A 23852-nucleotide genomic window follows, 5' to 3' on the forward strand; every position below is an offset into this window, starting at 1 on the left:
CTATTTCTTAACAAATCTCTGAAACCGTCAGGACTTACTTGATGATGCTCTCTGGAATGTGGATGCAATCCATTGGGATCAGCCCACTGAGTTCTGATAAGCTATTGACATATTTAATTTTACTGCTGAATTTTGAACTAAAAAAAAAAAGAAAAAATATGTATCATTAGTCACTACCTTATTCATTCTAAGGCTATTGCCTTTTCTTAAAAATCCTTATACACTTAACACCTTGCCACAGCACTCTTACTAAGAAAAGAGGCTAACATTATTTGACGAGTTACAATGTGCCAGACCCTGTTTTGTTGCTGTTGGTGGTGATGTTTTGTTTTGTTTTTAAAATTTATTTTTTAAATTGCCATGTAAAAATGTATAACACGATGTTTTGAAATATGTATACATTGTGGAATGGCTAAACTGAGCTAATTAACATATGTATTACTTCACATGCTTTTTTTTTTTTTTTTTTTTTTTGATACTTAAAATCTACTCTCTTAGCAATTTTCTAGGATGCAATACATTTTTATTTGCTCTGGTCACCATGTTGTTCAATAGGGCACTGGAACTTATGCCTCTTAATCGAAATTTTGTGGTTTTTGACCAACATCTCCTCACTCCCAACCCCCAGATTCTGGTAACCACCATTCCACTCTCTACTTCTATAAGCTCAACTTTTTTAGATGCCACATATAAGTGAGATCATGCAGTATTTGGCCAAATGCTGTTTTAAGTGGTTTACACATATGAATGCATGTATTCCTTATTACAGCCTAGTGAGGTAGACACTATTATTATCCTCTTTTCAAAGATAAGGAAACAGATACAGAGCAGTTAAGTGTTTGCCCAAGGTCTCACCATTAGTAAATGGCAGAGCCTATACTAACCTGGGCAGTCTGACTTTGGCCTTCACACTCTTGACCATACATTGTGCGGCCTCCCAGTGGTTCCTGCTACTCTGAATAGTCACTGCTTTATGCCTTGTTTGTCTCTGTTTACTTATTTGTTTGTTTGTAACAAACATAAATCTTACCATTAGTTCTTTCAGAATCTACCAAGTTTGATGATACTTTAAAAATATATGTAAACTCATTTTTCTTTGTTTTTTAGTTTGTTTTATTTTAAAAATTTTTGCTTTTTTTAAAAGTTTTAGGTTGAACATTTATTCTGGATGAACCAACATTCAAAAATATGTTCCAATAATTGGATTTGAATTACAAACAGCTTTCATCTAAATGTGTTCATTTTAGAGATGTGTAAATGCACAGAGAACAACTTGGAAGGATACCAATGAAACTGATAAAGGAATTTGCCTCTGGGGAAGGGGATTAGGAACAGGAATTGGTAATTGTTAAAGGAAGAACTTGGTCTTATGCATTTCTAAAGAAGGCATTTTCTTTTTTTCTTTTCTTTTTTTTTTTTTGTTTTTTTTGAGACACAGTCTTGCTCTGTCGCCCAGGCTGGAGTGCAGTGGCACGATCTCGACTCACTGCAAGCTCTGCCTCCTGGTTTCACGCTATTCTCCTGCCTCAGCCTCCCGAGTAGCTGGGACTACAGGCACCTGCCACCATGCCTGGCTAAGTTTTTGTATTTTTTAGTACAGACAGGGTTTCACTGTGTTAGCCAGGATGGTCTCCATCTCCTGACCTCGTGATCTGCCCACCTCAGCCTCCTAAAGTGCTGGGATTACAGGCGTGAGCCTCTGCACCTGGCCTGCATTTTCTTATTACTTGTGTAATGGCAAATTAATTTAAAAAGTATATCCAATGGTCTAACATTCTTGAATGGTTTCAAATGAAAAGGTCTCTCTAGTCTACCGGGATCTTGCTGAGCTGTCTGCCATCTGTATTACCTTGTGTTCAACTACTATGCATCCTAGTAAGAAGCTTTTTTGAGGTGCGTCTTCTATCCATCTATCTTTAATACTTTACTTGGAATTTTGGCCCTGGGCCCAAGAGACTTGTGAACAACCGTCCTCTCCTTCTGTCCCTCCTGATAAGTCTTGGGTCAACACACACTACCAGTGATATGCTACATTAAGCCTTTCTCCTCCTGTGGAGTTGCTGAGCTAAATAAGATTTTGATAAAAGACTGAGTGGGTGACTGAGAGGGAAAAGAAGTCATGCAAAAGGAAAACCTCCAGCTCCAGTGTTAACATTCACTGGAATTTCACAGTTCTCTGAACATGCCATGTTCTCTCTTTATTGACGTATTTGTATCTGGCATTTTGTCTACCTGTTTCCTCAACCTGGATTGCTCTTCTCCCTAATTTCAGCTGGCCAATCCTACTAATCCTTCAAAACTCACCTGGAGGGAAGGCCTCCTTCTGCAAAGCCTCTCTTGATGCAGATTATCAGCTTTTGCTCTCTACCAGGTATACCCCCAAACTCACCCTCACCTTGAGTCATCACCTCCTCAAAGTGCAATTGTATCCTGTTATTGTAACTGTTCACTTGTCTGCCCATGTCTGCTCCAGGCTTTGTGCTCCTTAAGGACAGCAATCGAGCTATGTGATTTCCCAATCCAGTGCCTGGCACAGACAAATTACTAATTTTTTTCCCCAACTTTTATTCAGGGGTACATGTACAGGTTTTTACATGGGTAAGCTGCATGTCACAGTGGTTTGATGTACAGATTATTTTGTCACCTAGGTAATGAGCATAGTACCTGATAGGTAGTTTTTTGATCCTCACTCTCTTCCACCCTCCACCCTCTAGTAGTCCCCAGTGTCTGGAGTATACTCAATGTTTAGCTCCCACTTATAAGTGAGAACATGCGGTATTTGGTTTTCTTAGGATAACTCACTTATGATAATGACCTCCAGCTCCATCCATGTTGTTGCAAAGGAAGTGATTTAGTTCTTTTTTATGGCTGCTAGTATTCCATAGTGCATATGTACTGCATTTGCTTTATCCAATCCACCGTTAATGGGCATCTAGGTTGATTCCATGTCTTTGCTATTGTGAAGAGTGCTGTGATGAACATACGTGTGCATGTGTCTTTATGGTAGAATGATTTATATTCCTTTGGGTATTTACCCAGTAATGGGATTGGCAGGTCAAATGGTAGTTCTAAGTTCTTTGAGAAATCTCCAAACTGCCAATAACTCATTGTTTAAAATGAACTTGCCATATACCTCTATCATAGATGCTACCCTTCAGTAGCGAAAAGACCTATAATACATTTTAGTGGTCTCTTTTTTCATATCTACAAGTTGCTAACACTGAAGTAAATTGATTCAAAGGAGGATCTTTAAAGAGACTCCTACATGATGAAACTGTAGAATACAATTATTAAGTACTTGATGTAGGTTTTCTTTAGAATTGGGCAGACAATTGGTTGCAAAGACGGAGCCTATCATTTCTAGGCTGTGTCACCCTAGACCTGAGGTTGGTAAATGATAGCCCGTGACTGAAGCCAGCTTGCTGTCAGTTTTTTATTATTTTTTTAGAAGCTAGGACTCACTCTGTCACCCAGGCTGGAGTGCAGTGGTATGATCATAGCTCACTACAGCCTTGAACTCCTGGGCTCAGGTGATCCTCCTGTCTCTGCCTCTGGAGTAGCTAGGACTACAGGCACATGCTACACTGCCTAGCTAAATTTAAAAAAAAATTTTCCAGAGACAGGGTCTCCCTATGTTGCCCAGGCTGATCTTGAACTCCTTGCCTCAAGCAATCTTCCTGCTTCAGCTTCCTGAGTAGCTGAAATTATAGGCACAAGCCTATCTGATTTTTATAGTCCCTGAGTGAAGGATGATTTCTATGTTTTTTAAACTGGTTAAAAAAATGTAAAAATAAAAACATTTTATGATGTCGGCTGGGCGCAGTGTCTCGTGCCTGTAATCCCAGCAGTTTGGGAGGCCGAGGCAGGTGGATCACTTGAGGTCAGTAGTTCAAGACCAGCCCGGCCAACATGGTGAAAATCTGTCTCTACTAAAAATACAAAAATTAGCCAGGTGTGGTGGCGCATGCCTGTAATCCCAGCTACTTGGGAGGTGGAGGCAGGAGAATCGCTTGAACCTGGGAGGCAGAGGCTGCAGAAAGCAGAGATCATGCCACTGCACTCCAGTCTGGGCAACAGAGTGAAACTCCCTCTCAAAAAAAAAGAGAATATTTTACAATGTAAAAATAATAGGAAATTCAATTTCAGTTTTCATAAATAAAGTTTCATCAGAGGCCAGGCATGGTGGCTCATGCTTGTAACCCCAGCACTTTGGGAGGCTGAGATGGGAAGATCACCTGATCTCAAGAGTTCAAGACCAGCCAGGGAAACACGGCAAACCCTGTCTCTGCCAAAAATACAAAAACTTATCCAGGCGTGGTGGTACATATTTGTGGTCCCAGCTACTTGGGAGGCTTAGGTGGGAGAATCACTTGAGCACGGGGAGGCAGAGGTTGCAGTGAGCCAAGATCGCACCACAGTACTCCAGTCTGGGCAACAGAGTGAGGTTGTCTCAAAAAAAAAAAAAAAAAAAAAAAAAAACCTTCATCAGAACACAGCCACTTACTTGTTTGCATGTTTCCTACGGCTGCTTTTGCTCTGTAATGGCAGAATTGAGTAGTTGTGACTGAAATCATAGGGCCAGTGAAGCCTAAACTATTTACTAGTTGAATCTTTATAAACAATGTTTGCTAGTTCCTGCTTTAGACAATTTATTTGACCTCCCTGAACCTCAGCAGTTTTTCCTATACAATGGAAATAGTAAACAGTATCTGCTTCAGGCTGGGCATGGTGGCTCATGCCTGTAATCTCAGCACTTTGGGCCAAAGCAGACAGATTGCTTGAGCCTAGGAGTTTGAGACCAGCTTGGACAACATGAGACCCCATATCTACAAAAAAATAAAAAAATTTAGCTGATTGTGGTGGCATACACCTATAGTCCCAGCTACTCAGGAGGCTGAAGTGGGAGGATTGCTTGATCCCAGGAGTCTGAGGCTGCAGTAAGCCATGATCGTGCCACTGCACTCCAGCCGGGGTGACTGAAGGAGACCGTGTCTCAAAACAAAAAACAAACAAAAAAGTATCTACTTCAGAGGACTGTCATTAGGTTAAGTGAGATAATGCAAATAAGCACTCAATAAATTAAGCCATTATTAGTCATAATTTACCACAACACTATTGCTATAATTTTATTATTACTGTTGTTATTATCTTGAAGCTCCCTTCAATAAGTAGTGTTGAATTATAATAATTTTTAATAGCCTTACAGTAACAAATGTTTTCTTATTGTTAAACTACATTTGGCTTGAGGCTTTCTCTGTAGTTTGAGTTCCTAGGTAGCTAACTGCAACCTAACATAGTATGTAAACAAAATTCCAACCTAACTTATGAGTATATTTTTGCAAAGACTAGCTGAGTCTCAGCCAATCAAAGCAGCTGAGCTTCAGCAATCACAGGTTGCCAAATGATCAGACCATGACCATATAAGGCAAATGCTTCATCACACCGTACCCAAATAAGATAACTGCTGAGCTGTACCCAATCAAGCTATTTCTATACATCACCTTGCTTTTCTCTGGACAAATACTGTCTGCCTACTTTGCTGGGAGGAGCTCTCTGAACCTCTCCTGTTTCTAAGTCATGCTGGATTCATAAATCATTTTTTGCTCTAATAAACTCATTGATTTGTCTAAAGTTTATCTTTTAACATTACTTAATCAAGAAAAAACATTTGTTTTATAAGTGCCGAATTATTAAGCAAATATCGATGAATCAGTAACTATGCTAATGTTTACCTTTCTACCCATTAAACTTTTTGAAAGCTTATCAGCATACATTGATTCCTACTCCCTAGTTAAAGCATTTCCTGAAACTATTAAAATAAGTGGCTCTTTGTATACCTTAAATAGGTCTAATATTTTTGTTTGTTTTTTGGAGGCACAGTCTCACTCTGTTGCCCAGGCTGGAGTGCAGTGGTGTGATCTTGCCTCACTGCAACCTCCACCTCCCAGGTTCAAGCGATTCTCCTGCCTCAACCTCCCTAGTAGCTGAGACTATAGGCACACCACCACCATGCCTGGCTAATTTTTTGTGTTTTTAGTACAGATAGGGTTTCACCATGTTGGCCAGGCTGGTCTCAAACTCCTGACCTCAAGCGATCTGCCCGCCTCGGCCTCCCAAAGTGCTGGGATTACAGGTGTGAGCCACCCCGCTTGGCTGCTCATAATATTTTTAAAAGCAATTTAACACAGTATGGTAAACAGCTAATCTTTGCCAGAGGGAAACTAGGGTGAATCCTGCTACTCAGTTGAAGATTAATTGAAATTTTCCCATCTTAAAGTTATTAATTAATTTCTTCTAAAAATTCTGATAACTTCATTTCTTCAGTGGTTTCTTCTTGTATATAATGAAGATAATAACAGTATATCATGTGATTGTTTAGCCTTCAGTTTACCATTTTAACAATTCTTGATTTTCAGGTACATTTTTCAGCATTAGCAATTGGAAGTGGGGAATAAGAATAATAAATAAATATAACTAAATACTTAATAAGAAAGGTAGAATCTGGAAGCTACAGTAAAATCTATGTACACACACAAAAAGATTTTAAAGTTTATTTTTTTCCCCAGAAGCAAAGTTATCAGAATTTTTAAAAGAAATTCATTAATAACTTTGAGATGGGAAAATTTCAATTAATCTAATCTGTACCCTGATGGTGGGCAAATTTTATTCTGTTTTTAAAGCTATCTAGAAAGTAAATACTATCGCTTTCATTTAACTATTTGAAGTCTAACTATATTATGAACCATATCTTATTTTACTTTGCATCCCTAAGATGTAAGGTTATACAAAACCTAACATAAAATAAGTGACAAATAAATATTCATTGAATTGAAACCAAGACTCCTCATGGGTGATCAAAACACAGCTCTCAAAGTGGCTGCCCAGACTCTATATAACTTTGGTAGTTATATAAACATTGTGTAGGTCTATTCAGAAGAAATAGCGCAATTGAGACATGATATGGCTTCTGTTTCTGCCCTTGACTCATCTTTACTTTCCATTGTCATATTACTCTACCTTTCTATTCTCTACATAATAGCATATCACTTTAAATGTATTATCTATTCTCCTTTCTAATGTGGCATGAAAATCTCACCACTTCATCTTCCGTGTTTATAGCAAGCAATTTAGAGGTCCTGTTTTATAATGATCTGGGGGAAATATTCATCATGACAGCATTTTCTCTCTTAATTCGGGACTCTTGATGAATAGTCCAAAGCACCTTTCTGGGAAAGACAGAGACAAATATATTTCCCTGGGTACTCTTAGTTTATGAATTCTTGTTTTTAGGACAATGAGTACATATTTTTTAAAACTACTAGTAGTACTTTTATTTTATGACAACATTAACTATACCTTATAAAAGGTCGTGTCACAGCAAGGATTGTTCTGATGAACCAAGATGGATGAACAATGATGAATGATTTCAAATTCTTCCTCAACCTATTTTGAAAAAAGAAAAAATACATTACTCTTAACCCATTTTCAGTGGAAATTAAAACATAAAACATATTCCTAAATAAGAATATATATAATTTAAGTCTGGCATGGTAGCTCATGCCTATAATCCCAGCAGTTTGGGAGGCCAAGGCAGGCGGATCACCTGAGGTCAGGAGTTCGAGATCGGCCTGGCCAACATGTTGAAACCCCATCTCTACTAAAAATAAAAATAAAAATAAAAATAAAAAAATTAGCTGGGCGTGGTGGTGCCCGCCTGTAAGTCCTGACTACTCAGCGGGTTAGACAGCAGAATCGCTTGAACCCAGGAAGCGGAGGTTGCCGTGATCCAAGATCATGCCACTGCACTCCAGCCTAGGCGACAGAGTGAGACTCCAACAACAGCAACGACAACAACAAAAATATATATATAATTTTAGGGAGTTCTATGCAAGTTACTATTACCTGGTAGGAAGATATAGAATGGCCATGATTAATTACAAGAATGCTTTTTGAGATGTAATTTGAAACTTGTATGATTCAAACCTCATTTTCTCATAGAAGTAAATGTAAAATAGAATGGTTGTGTTCTTAGAATGCATGAATCTATAATCAACATGGTGTATTTTTGTTTAATGATGCTTTTATTCTCGTCAGTATTACCTTTACTATTTTGAAAAGAATACATGCTTAATAGCAACTTAGACAATTTATTTGATCTTATTGAGACTTGGTTTCTTCTTGTGTATAATGAAGATAATAACAGTATGCCATGTGGTTGTTTAGCCTTCAGTTTACCAAAATCAAAATAGTGATTAAATAATAGAGCCCACATACCGTCTGTCAATCATCTGGTAGCATTTCTTCATCCAGCCTAGCCCTGGCATCCGCCGTCTTGGGGTTGCACCATTCAAGTACACAATCATATAGTCTTCAGCTACCATCAACTCTAAAGTACTTATTACATATCTGATCACAGGAAGGAAGAGGAATGTTTTCAGTTCCCACATCCTACTGACACCATAATTACATAACATTAAAAGTACAGGGTGTATGAAATTTAAGAATGATTGTGCATATTACCTCTTTACCTTGGGAAGAATACAGTTACCTAAGAGCATTCCTCTGAGAGTATTACTCATTTATCGGTATGGCTATCTATGTTTTAAATGGAGGTACACTAGAAAAATGTATGGGTTAGAAAGAATCCTGACTTTCAAAACTGTCAACAATGTTATCAAATACTAAGGGTAACTCAGGTTAAATAAGGGCAGATATTAATGAAGTCAGGTTATAGTCAGTCTTAGCTGACTAAGAACATGTTATGAAGGAACAAAAATAATACTTTGCCCAAAGGAAATGTTACAGAATTTTAAAATGCAAGCAAAATTCTCTTCATTTTGGTTTCAGTCTAGTCTACCCACAAAAGAGCTCCTTTAAAGGTTTTAGCCCCTTGAGCAACATTCCTTGACAGAAACCTTACTGACTTTTCACTGAAGACTTAGAACATTCTACATCATCTATTTTCTTTAATTAAAGATGCTCTATCTGCCATTACATGCCACAGACATTAACTCAAAGCACTTTGTCATAAGTATCACTCACAGGAAAAGATTTTCCATGACATAGTGGTAATCCGCCCGACTGCTGTCTGGCAGAAAACAGGCGGCAAACACAATGATGGCATTTAGACCGTCCCCATAGTATCCTGGGGGACAAACAAAAAGACACTTGTAACCAATTGGAAGCTCTTAACAAGGTAATATCTGACCTAATGGATAAATATGAAGCCTTGGTAAGTGTGTCTCTGTGGGTATATGAGCAGCATGAAATGGGGATTATGTTGACTATAGGTCTGTAGGTATATACGCATATAGTTATCTTTCAGTGGTTAACATCTATGTTGTATAGAGTGTTAAATATATAGGGCAATTATATTTGCATACATAGGCTATTTATATATTACGGATGATTATATTGTTGTACACAGTTGTGAAGAGGGTGTGTAAATATTCAACATAACAAAAAATGAGAGGGGGTAAGACTGACCTGAATGTCTGATTTATATCATACTAATGCATAAGTACTTATACAGCACTTCTTTCTTCTGATGGCTAAGAAAGAGATTCTGTTTGATCCTCTATAGTTCTTTTTAGTCTTAGACACTGCTTAATTTAAAGGGAGAATTTAGCCACTGAAGTGCAATATAATCTCTCATCCACACACTCCAGTGACCAAATACTAGTGAGTAGACAAGTAAAACATCTTTATTTTGATTTCGAGGCCTGCAGTGCCCCTGGGATCAACAGACAGTGTGAGAACCCATGAAAAGTTCTAGCCAGGCCTTGTTCTGTCCAATATTTTACTGCCATGTAATCACCAGTGGGTATGTAGAGTTCTGAAAAAACTGACACATTGGGCTCTGGGAGGACTGGACCAGGCTTAAGCGTATGTCCTGTCCTCCTACTCAAAGCTTGGAGGAAATCTATTTAATGATTCTACAGTCCAGAGCTGTATGACGTTCCCCCATCTTTTTTGCAGTAGAGTCACACTCTCTTTGTAGAGAACATCTTACTAAACTGCTTTTCAAGAGTTAATTAACTCCATCCAAATCTATATACAGCCAGGCCGGGCACCATGACCCACACCTGTAATCCCAGCACTTTGGGAGGCCGAGGTAGGCAGATCACTTGAGGCCAGGAGTTCGAGACCAGCCCGGACAGCACGGTGAAACCTTGTCCCCACTAAAAATACAAAAATTAGCCAAGCGTGGTGGTGCACGCCTATAATCCCAGCTATTTGGAAGGCTGAGGCAGGAGAATTGCTTAAGCCTGGGAGGCAGAGGTTGCAGTGAGCCAAGATCACGCCACTGCCCTTCAGCCTGGGTGACAGAGTGAGATTCTGTCTCAAAAAAACAAACAACAAAAAAACTATATACAGCCAATATTTTACTGCCATGTAATCACTCAGTGAGTATTTAGAGTTCTGAGAAAACTAACACATTGAGTTCTGTTAAGTGGCTAGGTTGTGAATTCTATGAAGAAGAAGAAAACTTCCTCTCATAAGAGGAGGAAAACTAAAGATGGGTCTGGCTAAATTATATTTGAGTAGTATAAAATTCTGTACTTTTGGGAAAACTTGAGAATTGCTTCCTGGTAACATGGGACTGAGGAGTGGAAGTGCTACTTGCAGGAGGTGCTGAGAAAACAGCAGGTGGGAAATGCGGAAAGTGTGGCCATTGAAACTCCAGGGGTCAAGGAACATGTAGATACGTCTCAGGACACCATTCCCCATCTTTTGAAAGCTCCGGCATAATTTTGGAATTGCCCTGTCTTTTAAGCAAGCTTTATATTCCCACAGTTTCTTTGAAACTCACAGCAGGTGTCAGTCAGACCCCCACAGGTAACTATATGGAATGTCATGCGTCTTTCACACTTACAAAGGGAAGCAATGTGTGAATTTTTATTTTTTAGTATCCCTGTCTGAACGATTGGAATTGATGTCATATAGTTCTGGACTGTAGAATCATTAAAGAGATTTTCTTCAAGCTTTGAGTAGGAGGACAGGACATACGCTTAAGCCTGGTCCAGTCCTCCCAGAACCCACTGGTGATTTCACGGCAGTAAAGTAATGGCTGTGTATAGATTTGGATGGAGTTAATTCACTCTTGAAAAGCAGCTTAATAAGATGTTTTCTACAAAGAGAGTGTGACTCTACTGTAGAAAAATATGGGGGAAGAGAGCAAAACTAACTAAAAATATACCCAATTATGGGTTTGTGTGTATTACTAATTTGAGGTAGTTGTATACAGTATTTATACTACAAGTGGTGATACGGTGTTGTTGTATACAGTATTTATACTACAGATCTTAGAAGATGCTACCTATGTAAGTATTCAACTGATGCAACACACGTTTGTGAGAGAGCAACGTAGTAGCTTCTCTCTGGATATTTTTGCTTTCGTTCCATCTTTTCCAATATGCAGAGTATTTATCAACTACTTTTTAGAATGCAATATGAAGGAAAATGGCAGGAGGAGACATATCTTAATACAAAAATTGCTTGTTACAATAATTTCATTTCTGAAGATGCATAACTAAATGGAAATCCACAAAGGATATGGTGGCTTAGCTATACTAATCTTCATACCGCACAGATAAGCAATTCATCCTCAGCATGATGAAAAGACAGACGTTCATTAAAAGAGACAACAGACATAATGAATCCAACTTAAAAGCAAGTAAGAAAGCATCCTTTCAAAAGCATCTTTCTAAATGTAGCAATCTGGCTCCAGAGTGTTACAGTAATTTCAAGATCATGACTGCTCAGTTACTTTGATTTCTTTCTTTATTTCCATGAACTTCTAAGAAATTTTTTTTTTGAAAGGGAAAGACTGAGGTTTATAAACACTACTTCAGATGTCATTTTAAATGGCAGTTCAGCTCACTGTGTAAATGCTGTCTGCCCTTGGAATGTTGCAGCGTCATGTTCATCCAAGTTTATTTAACTAAAGGAATACTTGGGGATCAACCTACTACTTCATGATCGCTGTCTAAGTAAGAAATGTCTCGATATAAAAAGTATGGAAATTTATAAATGAAAATGAAAATTTATAAATGAAAATGTGTTCTTTTGGGTAGAGGAGCTTTAAGAAGGGAAGAAGAGGCAAAAAGAGAAGGAAGAAAGTAGGAGGAGAGGGGATAATTAAAAGAGGGAAATAAAATAAAAAGATTTCCACATGAAAGTTTTCCTCCAAAATCAAGAGCCAGTGCCATTGGCAGGCTTGGGAGATATTTCAGATAATACTGTAATTTTTCTATAGTTGCTTCCTGCTAAAAAAAATTCAAATTTAAATTTAAAAAATCAGATAATACTATAATTGCAGGCAAAGTGCAATAACTAGAATGCATAGGATCATTCACTTTTTGCCCCTCCCAGATACCTTGAAGGGGTCAGCTAACCCCTCAATTTCTATTCTCAAATATGTAGCTTACTCTAGTAAAGTTTCCTGTTGGCAACAGCATAATTCATTTGAAGTCTGGTTTTTAAAACATTTCTTTCATTAGACTTTCTTCTCAATAAAGGTGAGGTGAATTCAAGGTGTATGTGCTGGGTGGGGTGCATGAGCAACCCCCCCAGGAGTCTCCTGAGGCCCTCTGAAGCAAGGACGCAAACCTTACCTGAGTGACACAGACAGGCATGAAAGGGATGTAACACAAGTTTGCTGGCCAGCAATGGAATGGAGACAGAAGGAAAGATGTCACAGTCGCAACCAAAACATACACACACACACACCAGCCAGCAACTCTTCTCCTCATTCTTTCCAGGGTCATTTGTCCAGCAAGACTGCAGAGAAGGTTACCTGAATCTCCTATAATGAAATAAGAGAAGTAAAAAAAAAAAAAAAGAAAAAGACAAGAAACTCCTTGTTAAAATTACTTGGCGTTATTATTCTCCATTATTTAAATGGGTTTCTCTGCTCCAAGTTAAAAAAAAAAGCCAGTTCTAGCCTCAGAGGGACCCCATACTGTTGGCTGAGCAAAACCATCCAAACCCCCCTTTGCTTTTATTTATGCAGATGGCAAGGATATTGCTATTGGCTCATAGGATGTGAACAGTGGTGTTGAGATTACCCTCATTTGACTGATGATGTCATTGAGGCCCAGAGAAGGTAAGTAATGTACCAAGGTTACAGACTAGTAAGTGGCAGAGATGGGTTTTGAGCCCCATTCTTCTACATTGTGTGCAATAGCTCATATCAAGGTCACTAAGGCTGAAGACTGAATTATTTATTCAAATACTGCCATCATGCACCAATATTCTCAACAGGTGGGACACTTGGCAGGGCCTGGCTTTGGGGCTAACTTCTGCAGCTCTTTTGATCGCCCCCACCTTACAGTTTTCGGCACAGAGCACTGTGTAGCTGGCACTTCTCTACTGGCCCGAATGAGAAAACTTCCTCAGAGCAAAATGTCAAGCACCAAATAAGATTCATGTTTACTGTGAAGTGATTGCTGCTTTTTAAATGCTCATCAGAAGCCGAAGGACAAACTCAGTAGGTTGGTAAGTAAGGAGATTTTTCATCATTATGGTCTAAGAGAGTGGTGTAAACTCCTAATGTGGAAGACAAAGCTTTAGCAAATTCAGAAGTAACATCTGAAGTATCTTTACCTACAGAGCACAAAAGCTGTTCAGGGTGTAGGAAAAGGTGGCATCTCTCTAAAGTTCAGGATGGGTGCAGCCAGAGGCACATTTCATGCAGGCCGGTGCCTGGAGAGGGCCAAGGCAGGGCTGGGGAGAGGGGAGGTGGCCTTCTCTTCAAAACAAACCAGACAGTCACACAGACAAAAACTGAGCTTGCGACACAGAATGGAGAAGAGCAAATGGCAAAGGGAGGAGGTGGCAGGGATGGAGAGCACAGCAAACCAGGTTAGCCCTGAGGGCTCAGGTGAATTGTTACAAGACTGTGACAGGCAGAAGCAGTGGCTTTTTTCCAACCATCAGTGCACTGATGATAATCATTCTCTCCTGATTCAGACAACAGCCCACCTAAAGAACAAGCAGGCGAGTCTACTGGAGTATTAGCAGATAACTAGCCCTAGAAGAGCAGCAGGACCATGAGCTTCCTTTCAACACAGGGACTCTGCATTTAGGAGCTGATGTTTATAGGGCTTATCACTGGGTGACTTTGATGTGACAGACATTTTAATTTTTTAATACTTTTAAAAATGAACACAGAGTACTCTTACAGGCAGCCTTTGTTTTGTTTCTATTTTCAAAAAGAAAACAAACCAAAAATATCTGATGGGTGGTGCAAAGCAGATGTGACCTGGGAAGATGGGGAAGATTGAGTGTTCCTCTTATGGTTTTCACATAAAAACAAAAGGGTTGACTCTACAGCCAGCTGTGTGTCACTTTCAGCAAGATGGGGCCAACTCTCATTCCGAAGGGCTACGGGCATGATTTCCCTTAGAGGAAACTGCTCCTGACCCCACAGCAGCTCTCAGGGGGTCATATTTCCATTTCAGGTAAAACAGTAAGGCAAGAAAAAGAAAGGCCAGGGGCAGGGACTGGCATTCACCTTTGCTACAGTGGTCAGGTTCCCTGGGTGGTCCTGATACTTATGTGGGGGTAGCAATGTATGGGATGGAAGGTGAAAAATCTGCTGGCGGAGAAAGGTTTGATTGAAATAACAGATCAGCCTTCTGCTTGTTATAATAGAAAACAAAAGCAGTGTTTTGAGGCAGTGCTAAGACTCTTATTTCCCTGTCCTCATTAAGGAAGAGAGAACTGAGAGAGCAACCACTGCCTTGTCAGCTCACACTCTTTCTGAAACAGCTGGGTGGTTACGGTGGCACCTCAGGACTTGGGAAAGGAAGGCACGCAGCAGAAGAATCAAAATGCTGTCGATGTTTTCTGAAGTTGACAGCGTTAAATGTGTTGCTTCCACTCATCTGACTTTTTATGAATCCCAAATTAATCAAGGCCACATATGCTCCAGGAGCCCTCAAGAAAGTGCTGGAAATACAAACACACTTTTCTCTCTCCCTTGTCTCTCACCAAACAGGTGGAGGCTTTGACTGGGGTTGGCTGTTGTCAGGCCTAGATTTAATGTAGTTTACAGAAAGGCAAACTTCAGTTAGGGGAAACAATTACCAGGCTAAGTCTAAAAAAAAAAATCCCCAAAGCTTCTGAAGAGGATTCAAAAGACCATTTTGTAATGAGAAGCACCTCGGAGGTAGTGTTATGACACAGGCCATGGTGTCACATACTCTGTTCAGTTTAACCGTACAATGGACTGATAAGAATGCCAAACAGACCATTAAATTAGACAACTATGACTTTCAATAAATTTGCACAGAGATGATCGCTATCAGATATGTAGCATGAAAAGCCCGTTTTATATTGGAAAGTTGTCTTTGCCTAGTAGGATTTCAAATGTTTATTGAATTGAATATGAGGAAATATACTTAGCTCTACAATTCCCTGAATATTGGCTCTAGAATAGGGTCTTTGAGATGTCATGTTCCGGAGAAGTCTAGACTCACTTTACGATTTTAAATAAAATGGCTGCCCCCTCCCCATTTCCCAGATTCACGCAGAGCTCGACTACCTCCATGAGAAATGACTCTCCTGTAGGGCTCGATGACCTTCATGTCAATGCGCTGCTCTTGTTCTCCAATCACCACTGTCCTCCAAAGCCGGTTGTCCTCCCGTTCCTCTTCGGCCGTATATTCTGGAATAGACTCTGACTCTTGGCCAGAATCTTTGTTGGCTGTGGGATCTTCTGGAAACAAAGCACAGAGCAGGGCTGAAGGAACAAGACCTCTACAGTGCAGCTAAACAGCCAAATGGTAAGCTTTACAATACAGTACTCCTACGGGCAGCCTTTGTTTTGTTTCATCCTGCAGAAACAACCTGATCAAAGTCCTTGTTTTGTACAGCCTTTACAGAGCTTAGCACTATTCTGACCATATAAAGTACACTCAATGAAGTCTTCTTTTATTAACTGAACAACCACATCCATTGCTAAGGCCATGCTGAGGGTGAGACTAGGTGCAAAACTTAAGCTGTCTTGCATGGGTAGTGGTCCAAGGTGTGCATAAGCCAGGACCAACTCATCCTTGATCAGGGTAAAGATTGCAGGTCTTTCTAATGGGGTGAAAGGCTGTGTACTAGACTCAGAAAATCTTGGGGTTTTGGGGCCACATCTTTTCAGTGCTCAGAGTCTTTTGGGGCCCTCAACTTGGAATCGTGATGATGCTATAAGCCAAGACTCCTACTCTAAGACTCTTACAACTGGGCTGAGCCCCTTATTGGGAGCATATCTGGACATAAATTTGATATTACTTTCTATGTAATGTTTCAAAATATGCCACACCAAGACTTTATAGTAAGTGAGAAACAAACAACTCTGTAGACCAGAAATGCTCCAAGACCCCAAATGCACAAGACTCCCAAACTGATGGGTGCATAAGACAATAAAAAAGCCTACTGAGCATTCTCTGGGAAGAAATTTACTCTTGTGCATTAAAAAAAAAGTAACAATTTTTTTCAAAAAAATAAGCAGCAATTGTTTCCATTTTTACTAGAAGTATTAGTAGAGCTTAATGACGGTTATTCTTTGTATGTTTAAGTAATCTGAAAGAAAGGATTATTTATAACCTTCAAAATAATTCCAAGACATTATCATTCTTATTTTTCCATTCCTGGAAAAGCACCATTGAATTTACACTGCATTTCACTTCTTTCTATTGGCACTTTGATGATAATAACAGCACTATTGTATTAAGTATTGACCTTGTACCAGGTACTAGTTGGTATTAAAATGGTCATTATACCATTATATTATTATACCATTGGCATTACATGCAAAAACTGACTCTGAAGTGGTTTGCCTCAGATCACAGTTACTAAACAAATACAGTCAAAACCTTTACCTTTTTCAGCCCTTCTAATCTATCACATTGTACCTTGAATGTGTGATTCTTTCTTATTTATTTTACAAAGAGACTGTGAGTCCCTTGGGCTAAGAAACTGTGCCTTGAATCACCTTTAATATTCACTTCCAGCAACCCACTCCCTACTTAGCTTACAAACTTTCTCAGAACACTCAAAAACAATTGGGAAGGTGGGTGAGTAAATTAAGAAAAACTTGGATAATTTCCTGGAAATGGAGCTAATCTGTAAGGGAGCCACAACACTGCCATTATGTTCTGGAAGAATCTGCAATTATATATTCAAAAGTGTCTAATTACCAGTGACTTAGATAGCAAAATGAAGTTCGGTTGGGAAGCAATCCTAGCCTTTTTTGCCAACACCAACAGCTACCACCACCTACAGAGCCTTGGCTCACTCTGGCTTCCACTGTGTTCCCACCAGCATACGGCAGCTTATCAAGGACAGAGACCATAAACCGCTGGCTTCAGGCCAAGCGTCGTGTCCCTTGTGCAAATCTACCCATCTCTCTGGAATCCCTTCCTGCTTCTTCCTTCCTACATGGGTTAGGACCCTAGGATGCTAATCTTATCTCCCTTCCTGGAACTCAATTTCCAATCTGGTCTCTACTCCCTCAGAACTCTGGATTCGGAAGCAGGTTTGTATTCTGATGTGTTTGTACACACCCTCCTTTCCCTCCAGTGAACTTTCCATCCACCAGACCCTCTTCATCCTGTTTGGTACCCTCTGACCTGTTCTAGCTCTACCCTGGTCATCTCTGTGGGGTGAACATAGGGTTGTTTTGTTTTATTTTCTGCAAATTTTATTAAAATTCCCTTATGTAAAAAATTTTTGATTGGATGTGGTGGCTCAAGCCTGTAATCCCAGCACTCTGAAGGCCAAGGCAGGTAGATCACTTGAGCTCAGGGGTTCAAGACCAGTCCTGGGCAACATGGCGAAACCCAGTCTCTACAAAAAATACAAAAATTAGCTGGATATGTTGGCGTGTGCCTGTAGTCCCAGCTACTTGGGAGGTTGAGGTGGGAAGATCACGTGAGTCCAGGAGGTCGAGGCTGCAGTGAGCCATGATGGTACCACTGCACTCCAGTCTGGGTGACAGAGTGAGACCTTGTCTCAAAAAAAAAAAAAAAAATTGTATACTACATTCTTTATTATGATTACAGTAAAACACATATCACATAAATATAGTCAACTGATCTTTGACAAGGAGCAAAGGCAATACAATAAAGCAAAGATAGTCTTTTCAACAAATAGTGCTGAAATAACTGGGCATCCACCTGTAAAATAATGAATCTGGACCCAGGCCTTTGATCCTTCACAAAAGTTAATTCAAAATGGATCATAGACCTAAATGTAAAATTCAAAACTATAAAACTTTTAGAAGAGAAAATGTAATTGGCCTTGGATGCAAAGATGACTTTTTAGATACAACACCAAAGGCATGATCCATGAAAGAAATAATAGATAAAGTGGACTTCATTAAAATTAAAACTTCTATATAAAAGACAAAAATCAAGAGAATGAGAATAAGAAGACAAGCCACAGACTGGGAGAAAACATTTGCAAAACACGTATCTGATGAGGACTGTTATCCAAAATATACAAAGAATGCTTAATACTCAACAATAAGGCCAGGTGCAGTGGCTCACGCCTGTAATCCAAGCACTTTGGGAGGCTGAGGTGGGTGGATCACGAGGTCAGGAGATCAAGACCATCCTGCCAACATGGTGAAACCCCGTTTCTACTAAAATACAAAACATTAGCTGCGCATGGTGGCATGCGTCTGTAATCCCAGCTATTCGGGAGGCTGACGCAGGGGAATTGCTTGAACCCAAGAGGTGGAGGTTGCAGTGAACCAAGATTGCATCACTGCACTCCAGCCTGGCGACAGCACGAGACTGTGTCTCAAAAACAACAACAACAACAACAACAACAACAACTCAACAATAAGAAAATGGGCAAAAAACCTGGACAGGTACCTCACAAAGAAGATATACAGGTGACAGGTAAGCATGTGAAAGATATTCAATATCATGTGTCATTACAGAATTTCAAATTAAAACAATAGCAAGATACCACTACATACCTATTAGAATGGCCCAAATCCAAAACCCTGACACCAAATGCTGGTGAGAATGCAAAGTGACAGGAACTCGCATTCATTGCTGGTGGGAATGCAAAATGGTCCAGCTACTTTGGAAGAGTTTGGCAGTTTCTTACAAAATTAAGCATACTCTTACCTTACAATCTAGCCATCATACTCCTTGGTAATTACCCAAATGCACTGAAAATGTATGCACACACAAAAGGCTTCACATGTATGTTTATAGCAGCTTTATTCATAATTGCCAAAACTTGGAAGCAGCCAAGATGTCCTTCAGTAGGTGAATGGAAAATAACCTGTGGCTTGTCCAGACAATGGAATGTTATTCAGCATTAAAAAGAAATGATCTGTCAAGCCATGAAAGGATATGGAGGAACCTTATTGCATAAGTGAACGAAGCCAGTCTGAAAAAGCTACATATTGTATGAGTCCAACTACATGGATTCTGGAAGAGGCAAAACTATGGAGACAGTAAAAGCATCAGCGATTGCTAGGGGTTGCGGGAAAGGGAGAAATAGGCAGAGCACAGAGAATTAAGGCAGAAAAATGATTCTGTATGATACTACAATGGTGGATACATGCTGCCACTATACATTTTCTCAAACACATAGAATGCACAACTTGGAATCGTGATGATACTACAAGCCAAGACTCCTACTCTAAGACTCTTACAACTGGGCTGAGCCGCCTATTGGGAGCACATCTGGACATTAATTTGATATTACTTTGTATGTACTGTTTCAAAATATACCACACAAAGACTTTATAGTAAGTGAGAAACAAACGACTCGACCCCTCATGTAAACTATGGACCTTGGGTGATAATGATGTGTCAATGCAGGTTCATTAATTGTAACAAACCAACCACTTGGCAAGGGATGTAGATAGTGAAGGAAGGTGAATGTTTGTAGAGAAACAGGGTACAGGAAAACTCTGTACTCTCCGCTCAAATTTGCTGTGAACCTAAAGTTGCTCTAAATAATAAAGTTCATTAATTTTTAAAAAGTAAAATGCATTAATGAAAGTACCAGGAATACAGAAATGCTTCATGAAAACAATGAAAATGACCAACGCCACTCATCTGTTACTGTGTGATGTGTATTATTGTTCCTCTGCACATACACAGACACGTTTAGTTTTCAAAAAGTATGATTATTCTATATATTCTGCATGTTCTATACAGATTGTTCTGTAATTTGTTCCTATTAAAACAGTACAGGTTTGAGACCAGCCTGGGAAGCATGGCAAAACCTCTTATCTACAAAAAAAATACCAATTAGCTGGGTGTGGTGGCACATGCCTGTAGTCCCAGTTACTCAGGAGGCTAAGGTAGGAGGGTCGCCTGAGCCTGGGTGGTCGAGGTGGCAGTGGGCTGAGATTACATCAGTGCACTCCAACCTAGGTGACATAGTGAGGGCCTGTCTTAAAGTATAGATAGACAGACAGACAGACAGAGAGATAAACAGATAGAAAGAATAGGCTTTTTGTCTCAGTAAATATAAATCCTGCTCATTTTAAAGAGTAGCCCTCAAGTATTCCATTTTGCTGATGTCTTATAGTTTACCAATCCCACGGACACAACTATTAAAGAAAATTGCTTGAAAGAGAAGACCAATTGAATATATTTGATAGTGAGCTTCACAAATTTTCCATAAGCAAAATTGCACTGTGAGCAAAAACCCTGGCAGAGGTGTTTGGTCATCAGCTACTGAATAAAACAGGCCAATGCCTGAAAACCTTTAGGCGTTTGGTAGAGGAACGCTTAATTTTTTTTTTTTTAGGGTCTCCAAGTCAGGAAAACTGGATAAAAAGAGGCCTAAATGTGAGCAAGAGCTATCACATTTGGCTTCAAGTATGTAAGCCCAATCTGGTAACAGACCCTTTCCCATTCATTGTTAGCATATTCACTGGGAAGCAGCATGGGCCAGGAACTAAGGGCAACAATGAGCTGTGTGACCTTAGGCAAATTACTTAACTTCTCTGTGCTTCAGTGTTCTCGTTATAAAATAAATTAAATGAAAACTATATAATGAATTATATAATATAATGAGGTATATAATATACAATGAAAACTATATAAATGAAAAATATACAGTAAAAATATGTAATATATAACGAAAAATATATAATGAAAATATATACATGAAAAATATAATATAAATGAAAAAGTATTCATTAAAAGAAAATAAATTATGGCCCAAATGTTTTTGAAAAACTATACCTTAAAAACCCCTATTTTGTTTAGAATGTATATGCCTGGTTCAAAATGCTCGCATGAGAAACCTAAGAAACAGGCTGCTTTCAAGCATTTATTTCATACTTTGGAACTCAAACATATTTATAATCCAACCCTCTTATACAGTCACTTATCCACGTCCTCATGTTTACAAAATATAGCTATTCAGAGGCACTTTGTGTTTGCAAAGTTTCATGTTTTTGTTTAAAACCTCTGACTATATACCTTTCATTTGAAAATTAAGGTAGATTTAAAAATTCAACTTAGTTTACAATTCTGTCCTTTGCATTTAAGACCTAAAACAGGGCTGTGGCCATTAAACTGGTTCTTTCAACACAGCTATGTTAACTACATTAAAAGAGCCATGTCAGCAAGTGGCAGTGTTAATTACCAGCTTGCTCAGCCACCACTGCTTTGCTTGACAGTTTTACTATGTTTAAAAGTAAAAGGTTCAGATGTGGTGTGACAAAGCTCTCCTGGCAACAACAAAGCAAATACGGAGGCAAGAGAGGGGCCGGTTGGGTCATGCCACAGTCTTCTGTGGGATTTTGTCAATATATTAGCAGGAAAAGAGCAGGAGCTGGTAGGGGCAACTGGGATGGATAGAGGAGCTGCTGAAGACTCTCTGGGATGACAGGAAATAATACAAATTCCAGACCTTCTTTCACCTCCTATTTGTGTATTTCAACCTACAGAATCAACTACCCAGATAACTATAGAAATTCACACATGATAAAAATGCAATATAAAATCTCTACTTACACTAAAGAACTTACTCATGTAACCAAATACCACCTGTACTCCAATAACTTATGGAAAAAAAAACTCTACTTAAGCATAATAGACTATAAAACAAGTCGTTTAGCCATTTCCTTTTTGAAGAAATAAAGCCTTAAGCTCTGTCAAGGTAGAGTCTGAACTGCACTGCTCATGTCGGCTCAATGACCATTGGTTGAAATAATTAGCTAATTTGGTGAATTTTCTAATTATGCTCTTCTAGGAGTGGAACTGCTAGAATTAGCATGTCTCTAAAAGTCAGGCCATCACTTAATTGTGGCACTGTATTGCTTTTAAGATTGCGTGAATTTTAAAAATGAATAAAGGCAATAGCTGTGTCCCAGACTCTCTCGCTTTCACTTTCAAATATTATAACTTCAGAGAATTCCACCCTGGCTAGAACTGAAACAGAAACTACATAATGCCATTAAAAAAAAAAAACAAATGATTGTATTTGTACATATTTCTTAAACCAAATTTCATAGAGTAAGAGAAAGAACTAAAGACTGAAGTTCATATCAGGAGTGTCAGTCTTGGACGATCTGAAAACTTTTAATTATCTTCCTTTTTATCATTTCTCTCACTCCCCCTAAACCATCCCTTCTTCCTTCCTACTTTATTGGAGATGCAGGATCAAACATAAAGTCCTTGTTCTTGTGAAGCATACATTCGAGTGGTAAGAGAAAGACAATAAAGATGCAAACAAATGGTTAAATAATACAATTTGAATTAGTGATACATGGAAAATAAAATGAACACTGGGACAGCGAGTGACTAGGTGGTGGGAGTCGGGAAGTGGGAAGCACCTTCGATTACAGAGGTCAAGGAAGACTTCTCTGAGGAGGTGACATCTGATTAACATCTGAATAAAGAGAAGGAGTCAGTCATGTAAGGATCTGGGGAAAAGAACATTGCAGATAGTGGGAACTTATACAAGAAATTGTCAAGCTCTGATTTCTCTTCTTCAAATTTTATCATCCGGATTAAATTCTCTTCCTCTGCAAACCCAGCCCCAGGTTTCTTGTAACACAGCATGTAACAGTCTTCCCTCAGCCCCAGTGCCTAGCATAAATGCTAGCACAGAGTGGGGGTTAATAAAGAGCAATGGTTATGTATGGCCTCTGTGAACCATACTTTCTCTGCCAAGCTCCAAACTGTCAATCATGGCCACCTATGACCTGAAATAAAAACAGAAGCTTCTAGAAATCACAAAAAGGATCCACTGGCACAAAAATGAGAGGTCTGTTAGAAAATCTTTTACTTATTTAGCATTTAACTTTGGCCTTGCCAACTTAGTGACTTACCATGGCCAGCGTACTCAAAAGAATCTGCTTCATCAGGGGTATCAAGTTCATCCACATTGATGTCAATTTCATCTGGACTGTCCAAGTTATCATCAGAGAGAATAGATCCTTCACTTTGGTCCAGAGAAAGATTGATATTTGGGGCTGTGAGCTTGATTCTCCGAGGATGAGTGTCATTAAGATCCAGAGAATTAGGAGGTTCTAAAGAAGAAAGAGAACAGCAACATCAAGTATTAAACCAGAGGAGCAATCTAAATCAAAAATTTCAAAATCCCAAATGCTGCAAAATCTGAAACTTTTTGAGTGCCAACATGACGCGTCAAGGAAATACTCACTGGAGCATTTTGGATTTCAGAATTTTGAATTTGGGATGTTCAACCAGTGAGTATAATCCAAATATTCCAAAATCTGAAAAAATCCAAAATCTGAAACACTCTGGTCCAAGCATTTAAGTAAGGGATACTTAACCTATACGTGGCTGCCAAGAGTGGGTTTGGGACCAGTGGAAAACATTTTTAAAGTCCTTTCAGCAAAA

General features: G+C 39.2%; 1 protein-coding gene across 7 annotated transcripts in view; it reads right to left on the bottom strand.

The window, feature by feature from the left end:
* PRUNE2 (prune homolog 2 with BCH domain) overlaps positions 1-23852 on the bottom strand; it is a 295929-nt gene that overhangs the window by 17693 nt on the left and 254384 nt on the right. For 5 of the 7 annotated variants that reach the window (XM_054519500.2, XM_054519503.2, XM_054519501.2 and 2 more), the window contains 6 exon segments: positions 23318-23518; positions 15551-15724; positions 9043-9145; positions 8275-8406; positions 7357-7443; positions 39-137 (listed from right to left, as the gene is read on the bottom strand). In XM_054519500.2, coding sequence (XP_054375475.2) covers positions 39-137; positions 7357-7443; positions 8275-8406; positions 9043-9145; positions 15551-15724; positions 23318-23518 — 796 coding nt within the window. 7 annotated transcript variants of the gene reach the window in all.

The sequence above is a fragment of the Pongo abelii genome, chromosome 13 (assembly GCF_028885655.2).
Source record: "Pongo abelii isolate AG06213 chromosome 13, NHGRI_mPonAbe1-v2.0_pri, whole genome shotgun sequence".
NCBI lineage: Eukaryota > Metazoa > Chordata > Mammalia > Primates > Hominidae > Pongo > Pongo abelii.